The sequence below is a fragment of the Triticum urartu genome, chromosome 3, assembly GCF_003073215.2.
Source record: "Triticum urartu cultivar G1812 chromosome 3, Tu2.1, whole genome shotgun sequence".
Lineage (NCBI taxonomy): Eukaryota > Viridiplantae > Streptophyta > Magnoliopsida > Poales > Poaceae > Triticum > Triticum urartu.
Window position 1 is genome coordinate 680,747,819 of NC_053024.1, and position 8,156 is coordinate 680,755,974.

Genomic DNA, 8,156 nt, shown 5'->3' on the forward strand with positions numbered 1-8,156 from the left:
CTTGCCCGAGATTCAATCATCGGTATCTCAATACCTAGTTCAATCTCGTTACCGGCAAGTCTCTTTACTCGTTCTGTAATGCATCTTCCCGCAACTAACTAATTAGTCACATTGCTTGCAAGGCTTATAGTGATGATGTGCATTACCGAGAGGGCCTAGAGATACCTCTCCGACAATCAGAGTGACAAATCCTAATCTCGATCTATGCCATCTCAACAAATACCATCGGAGACACATGTAGAGCACCTTTATAATCACTCAGTTACGTTGTGATGTTTGGTAGCACACTAAGTGTTCCTCCGATATTCGGGAGTTGCATAATCTCATAGTAATAGGAACATGTATAACTCATGGAGAAAGCAATAGCAATATACTAAACGATCAAGTGCTAAGCTAACGGAATGGGTCAAGTCAATCACATCATTCTCTAATGATGTGATCCTGTTAATCAAATGATAACTCATGTCTATGGCTAGGAAACTTAACCATCTTTGATTCAATGAGCTATTCAAGTAGAGGCATACTAGTGACACTCTGTTTGTCTATGTATTCACACATGTATCAAGTTTCCGATTAATACAATTCTAGCATGAATAATAAACATTTATCATGAAATAAGGAAATAAATAATAACTTTATTATTGCCCCTAGGGCATATTTCATTCAAATATGAGCATCCAGGTTCCGCTATTGGTTATTGACCGGAGATGTGTATCGGTCATGTCTACATAGGTCTCGAACCCGTAGGGTCCGCACGCTTAACGTTCGATGCCGATTTGTATTATGAGTTATGTGTTTTGGTGACCGAAGTTTATTCGGAGTCCTGTATGAGATCACGGACATGACGGGGAGTCTCAAAATGGTTGAGATGTAAAGATTCATATATTGGAAGGTTATATTCGGACATCAGAATGGTTCCGAGTGATTCGGGTATTTTATCGGAGTACCGAGGGCTTACCGGAACCCCCCGGAGGAAATGATGGGCCTCATGGGCCATGGGAGAGAAGAGGGGACAACCCACAAGGGGGAGGCCCTTTCCTTCCCTCTTTCCCCCTCCGTTGGAAGGAAAAGGTGGTGGGGGGAGGCGAATCCTACTTGGACTAGGAGTCCAAGTAGGACTCCCCCCTTGGCGCGCCCCTCCTAGGCCGCCGGCCTCCTCCTCCCCCCTTTATATACGGGGGCGGGGGGCACCCCAAAGGCACACAAAGATTTGTCTTAGCTGTGTGCGGTGCCCCCCTCCATAGTTTACTCCTCCGGTCATAACGTCGTAGTGCTAAGGCGAAGCCTTGTGCGGATCATATCACCATCGCCATCGCCACGCCGTCGTGCTGACGGAACTCTCCCTCGATCCTCTACTAGATCAAGAGTTCGAGGGACGTCATCGACCTGAACGTGTGCTGAACACAGAGATGCCGTACGTTCGGTACTTGGATTGGTTGGATCGTGAAGATGTTCGACTACATCAACCGTGTTAATCTAACGCTTCCGCCTTCGGTCTACGAGGGTACGTGGACACACTCTCCCCCTCTCGTTGCTATGCATCTCCTAGATAGATCTTGCGTGATCGTAGGAATTTTTTTGAAATTGCATGCTACGTTCCCCAACACATGCATCAATGTATCAACTCCTACCATTATGCTATGCCATGTATAAGAAGCCTTATTTTTCAACTGAACACCCATAAGATCATCCTTAGGATAATATTTTGCTTTGAGAATTAATGCACACAAGGATTCAGGGTTATCAATGAGCCGCCATGCCTGTTTTGCTAGAAGTGCAAGGTTAAAACAATGAATATCCGGAACTCCATACCTCCTTTTTCCTTAGGTATACACATTTTTCATCATGCAAACCCGCGCATTCTTTTGTGTGATGCATCACCACCTAACCAAAAACGAGATATCACATCCGTGATTCCTTTGCAATTTTTCTTAGGAATTTGAAAGACCGACATCGCATAAGTTGGTATGGCCTGTGCAACAGATTTAATAAGAACTTACTTACCTCCTGAAGACAAACTTTTTTCTTTCCATCCCGTGAGCCTCAGGATCAATTGATCAATCAAGTATTGAAAACTATCACTTTTATCCAAACCTAGGGTGGTAGGCAACTCCAAGTATTTACCAATGATAGCCTCCGTCATGATATTGAGTATAAAGCAAAATTGAGCCTTCATATTCACATATGTACTCGGACTGAACAAAATACTCGATTTATCCACACTGATTAGTTGTCCTGATGCCCCACAATACAAGTCCAGGAGGGGATTTGAGACAAATAGCATTTTGCGCATTATCCTTCATCAGTATTAAAGAATCACCAACAAACAAAAGATTTGTGACGAAAGGTGCATTGCGACAAACCTTGACTCCCACCAGTTCTCCGGATTGCTCTGCATGATCCAGGAGGGTCATAAGTCCCTCAACACATAGTAAGAACAAATATGGTGATAGAAGATCATCCTGTCGAAGCCCTCTTGAGGGTTTGAATGATTTAGTCTCTACTGAATTATACCTTACCCCATATTCCACTGATGATGCACATACCATTATCATTTTCACCCATTCAGCCCTGAACCCGAGTTTCAACAACACTGCTTCCAAGAAGATCCACTCCACCTGATCGTAGGCTTTGTGCATGTCAAGTTTCACCACACACCAGCCCTCTTTGCCTGCTCTACTTTGTTTTATTGCATGAAGGCTTTCATATGCTATCAGAATGTTATCAGTGATTAATCTCCCTGGGGCAAAGGCACTCTGCGCCGGGCTGATAATTTCTAGGAGCAAAATTTCTAGCCTAGCCGCAATCATCTTGGATATAACTTTGTAGACCACATTGCATAAGCTAATGGGTCTAAACTGGCAGATTGTCTCAAGTGTGTTTACCTTGGGAATACAATAGTCGTATCATTCCAGCCCCATGGCATTACCTAAGAGTTGACTGAATTAAGAACCTCCATCACTAGGTCGTCACCCAATATCGGCCAAAACCTCTTATAGAACACAACATGTAGTCCATCCGGTCTAGGTGCTTTAAGATCACCAATCGAGAACAATGCTTTCCTTACCTAATATGTCGTGTAAGGGGCCATAAGAGAGTCATTCATCGCATCTGAGACTTTTCGTTGCACTTTGGATAAAACATTAATATCTGGGGCTTGGACACTAGAGGTGAACAAATTGGTGAAGTACCCAGATATGATAGAATTCAAGTCATCCACATTTTCCTTCCATACTCCTGTATCATCGAGAGCTTTTTTATATAGTTCCTATTTTTCCAGGCTGAAGCTGCTCTATGGAAGAAAGTCGTGTTACGATCACCACGGAGTAACCAATTGGCGCGACCCCGCTGTAGCCAAATTAGTTCCTCCTGATCCAGCAAGTTCTCGATGAGGACCTGCATGTCTTTCATTTTTTGGTGTACTTCAGAAGTGTTTGGGCCACGCCTTAATTTTCCAAGTCCTTTTTGAGTTTATTGATCCTCTTCTTTGGGCTCTTTAGGATCTCCTCATCCCAATCATGCATTTCACTAAGGACCGCCTTTGAGCGATCAGAGAAAGATGGTCCTAGACCGGATAGCGGTGAGCTGACTGGGCACAGTCATGCCTCTCGAAAAAGAAAAAATGTTTTCTTTTTTCTCCTTCCATGATAGGCATGGATTTAGTTCCCGTGGAGGCACGGATTTTTTTTGGCGGGAGGCATAGTCGTATCTCTTGAAAAGAAAAAAAAATCATTTTTTTTTGCTTTCGCGAGAGGGGCTTCTCCCATTTTTTTACGACAACTGACGCGTATGTAGTGTGCTGTCGTAACATGAGCAGGTTTTTCTTTTCTTTAAAAAAATCGTAACATGAGAAGGCGGTAGTGATCTTTGCAAATAATATTTCTTATGATTTTGGGGTATCGTGGATACCAGTGAGCTTTTTTCTTATGAGGGATACCAGTGAGCTGACTGGGCCAGACCAAGTCTTCTAGAGACCCCGTCGGCCCGAGTTCCTAAACCCGCTCGCGCACCTCTCTCTCCCCCTCGGAACCCTCGGAAAAAAACCTCGTTCCCGTCGCCGCCGTGCCGTCTCCCGTGTGGTCGGGAGCAACATGGAAGCTCTCCTCGCGGCGGCGAGCGCCGGCGACCTCGAATCTCTGGAAAGTACGTCCCGATTCCGCTCCGTCTTCTTTCCCCGCCGCCTCCCCGCTTCCTCACCCTCTGGATCGCTGTGCAGATGCCGTTGCGGGGCTCGACGACGAGGCGAAACGCGCGGCCGCCGCTGCGCGGGACTTCGAAAAGCGTACGGCGCTCCATTTGGCCGCCGCCGAGGGCCACACGGGGGTGTGCGCCTATTTGGTCCAGACGCTTGGGGCGTACGTCAACCCTGGGACCTCCATGGTATCATATTCTTCTCTGCTCTATATCTGTGCATTCGCTCGAATTATAGATCCTCGCACGAACGCGTTCCACCAACAGAATACAAGAGTAGTTGGTCATTCTGCTATACATCTATTCGCTGCATCTTTCCCACAGAATATGAGACCACACCTGTCACGCCCTGCATGCTATGGATTTGGGGATAATCGAGGGGAAAACTTAGGGTTCTAGGGAGAAAAGGGACGAACACGTGAACTCCCGATTTCACTATAAGATGCAGGCATTTGTTTAGATTTGAGAATGATATCATCAACCAGGAACGCCTTTGCCGGATGGGTCACATCACTTATGTAGTGCGGTGACAACGGTAAGAAATGATACAGTACACTGTAAGAAATGATTGCTGTAAAGAAACGATACAGCGACAACGGTAAACACGACGAGCCATGTGAGCCGTCCTGGCCATCTGTTAACTGAATGAAGAGGCACTTGACTGAAGAAGGGCTTGAGCCTGACGATTCCCCTGTGGCTGAATACCTTGTTCATTCCGCTATACATCTATCCGTTGCATCCTTTACAGTCAGCCACAAAATATGAGACCACATCATTGTCAATCTACTCGATTACTACATTTTTTTATTAGCTTTGTTCATAAGATCAGCATCTTTTTAGCTTATTGATAGCAACTGGAAGGGCAGTCATATATACCCATATATATTGAAATGCCCATATATAGCCTGACATATCAATATGTTTCCAGGTGAAACTCCACTCTACAGATCTATCAAAAATGGTCATGTTGGAACAGCCAATTGGTTGCTTACCAATGGAGCAGACCCGCGTATTAAATCTCTGCTTGGAATCACAACCCTTCACCAGGCCGCAATTAGGGGTAAAATTGTGCCACGTGCATGCCCTTTTTATAACATTCCCAATCTGATATTTATGATCTGTTCCCTTTTACAGGAGATCTAGAACTTGTGATGATTCTGCTCGAGAATGGTGTGGAAGTTAATTCTCACTCTTATATGATGGGAACACCACTTGACTGCGCTGTTAAATCTGGTTCATTTCCTTGCTTCAATGCTTTAATTGAGGTACACTTTTTTGTTGTCAAAACTAGCATATATAGTGGCCCCTGCAAGTGCGCGTGGGCATCCTCTTTATCCTGTTTAATTTTGCGAATAAAGTTACTTTTTATAATATATATTTAATAATATGCTATTGAAAACATGTAATTTGGTAAAATTTTCATGTCATAACTCTTGGAGAATAATAAGATTATTTGATCCATGGACTTGCTACGTCATATTGTTGTAATATCATCTGCCAGTTTTTTCGTGTGATTGGAAAAGCAAATAATTGTGTGGGAAATTGTATATCATATAAATTAAACCGAACCCTTAGTTCAAACTATGAGGTGGAGATTAGAAACAGTCATAGGCACATACATCGGGTTATCAGATATAATTCAGTGAATAAGTCCTCACTTTTAGTAATGTACATATCACACAGTAGATATTGCAAGAAAAGGATCTAATTAAACAATACATAGAGAAGAGATAGATTGATACTCCCTCCGTCCGGGAAAAGTTGTCCACAGCGTAGTGTAATGTCAATTTTTCAAAAACACCCTTATAACTTCAAATTTGTTACAAACAGGTCACCATACAGGTCGCGTCTTCTTCCTTCTTCCTCCGCCCGTCGCCGGCGCGCGTCGCCAGGGCCAGTCGTCAGCCCAAGATCTCCGGACGTGCTCCTCCGCGACCCAGGACCCGCGCCGCCCTGCTTGCTCCGTTGCCGCACAGGACGTGCTCCTCCGCGGCCCAGGACCCGCGCCGCCCTGCTTGCTCCTCCGCCGCCAAGGACCTGCGCCGCCCTGCTTGCTCCGTCACCGCACAAGACGTGCTCCTCCGCCGCCCAGGACCTGCGACGACGATATCCCCTCCTTCCTCGCAGGGCCTGCGCCGCCGCCGGCCAGGACCCGCGCGCGCCTGGGTCTCGAGCGCCTGGACCACGAGCTCCCGCCGCGCCTGGACCACGAGCTCCCTCAAGCTCATCCTCAAGCTCTTTTGCGATCCTGGACCTCAAGCTGGAGCCCCTTCTGCTGCTTCTCCGCAACTTGCTGCTCCTCCCCTGCTCGTGCTGCCGCCCGGAGATCCCCTTCTTGTGTGCTGCCGCTTGAGGTCCCCTACTCGTGCTGCTGCTGGTGAGAACAAGTACAGGGTTCTGTAATTTGTTCATCTCCAGTGCCTTGCTTGCTTGCTCTGTACTCCCTCCCTCTGTAAAAAAAGGAGTAATTTAAAACATAACTGATCTGTGTACATTGCTTGCTTGCTTGCTCTGTAATTTGAAAAAATTCAGTTAACATTGATGTTGATTTCTGATGGACCAATCTTTAGTACTGCCAAAAAAATGTTACAGAGGGGCAGAATCATTCATGGCAGTAAAAAATAAGTCATGGGCAGAATCATGAGATGATGAGAAAGGTTATAGAGGTCAGAATCATTGACAAAAGAAGGAAAAAATCATGTACTAAATTACAGCAAATTCAGGCCAGATTTAGCCAAATTGGAAACATTATTTGGAATTCTTCTTCTTCTACTCTTGCTAGCAGTGAGCAGTGAGATGGGAAGACAGATTATCTTCTTAGTTGAAAGCATTTTATTCACATAGTCCTAAAATTTATAAGCTGAAAATACAAGCTTCTTCTACTAATTCTTTGAACTTTGATTAGTCCTATTCTGAACATGTCACAACATTTCTGTCAAAATCTCAGACTTGACAATAAATCTCAGATTATTTAGGAACACACTATTAACTGAATTTACACTAAGATTTCTTGTTAACCTAATTTACACTAATATTTCTCACTCCATTACATAATTCTGATTGTTAACTGAATTTACAGAATAATAATTTCATTTGCATAATTACAGTGAAGTTTCAGTAACTATAGTAACTGAATTTATAGTAAGATTTCTCACTCCATTACTCTGCTATTAACTGTATTATTCTGCTGTTAACAATCAGAATTGACACTATATTATTCAGTCAAGTTGATGTTCAGATCCTGTCATTTTGTTCCAAAACCTGTCAATTTCTGTCAGGTTTTGATCTGTCAAGTTGATGTTCAGTCAAGTTGATGTCAAACTTGAAACATAAATAAAATTTGACATCAATGAAATTTAGACAGTGAATACAGTTTGGACAGTACTCCACTGTCATGTTTTCAGTGAGTAAAATTCAGTTTTGACAAATTGAAGCCTACTCTATTCTACAGAAAATGTTGTAGAGGATGTTATTAACTTTTCTGATGTTGTAGAGGGAGTAATAGATATTCATAGTTCTATAACTACTGCCATGGTCTACTAACAGAAGATAATTTCAATATTCAAAATGTGTACCTGCACTAGTTGTCAACAAGAAATACAGTAAAAGTTGAGATGTACTCATGGCCCCTGCTTTTGTTTACTTTTTAATTCCTGCCCTGGTCCCTGCAAAAAATAGAGATGTAGTAGGACCTGTAGTTGCTTATGAACAAGGAGTACTTTTAATATCTACTTTTCTCTTTCTTGGTTTCTTTGCTTTTTGTCTAGGATTCTTCATGGTTTTCTTGTTATGATTATATGCTCACCATTCATCTTTTGTATACTCTTGTTATGAGATCAGATAGGAGCACACAACTATGGATTTGAATTTGATGCCGGAAGAGGAGGACGAAGCTCAAGAAGAAGAACAAGCTCAGCAGGGTGATGCTATTGATTTGAACTTGATGCCGGAAGATGAGGATGAAG

At 43.6% G+C, this 8,156-nt stretch overlaps 1 protein-coding gene across 3 annotated transcripts; it reads right to left on the reverse strand.

Moving 5' to 3' along the window:
* Positions 1–5,346: 5,346 nt before the first annotated feature.
* LOC125545890 (translation initiation factor IF-2-like) lies at positions 5,347–7,862 on the reverse strand. Of its 3 annotated transcripts, none has more exons than XM_048709946.1 (2): positions 7,767–7,834; positions 5,347–6,626 (listed from the first exon to the last, which is right to left on the reverse strand). In XM_048709946.1, exons 1-2 carry the CDS (start codon positions 7,813–7,815, stop codon positions 5,995–5,997), a joined length of 681 nt encoding a protein of 226 aa, XP_048565903.1. In that variant the 5' UTR covers positions 7,816–7,834; the 3' UTR covers positions 5,347–5,994. The 3 variants fall into 3 exon arrangements, with proteins under 3 accessions (XP_048565903.1, XP_048565904.1, XP_048565902.1); XM_048709947.1 differs by having other exon boundaries at positions 5,348–6,763; positions 7,767–7,832; XM_048709945.1 differs by having other exon boundaries at positions 5,349–6,641; positions 7,767–7,862.
* Positions 7,863–8,156: the final 294 nt, after the last annotated feature.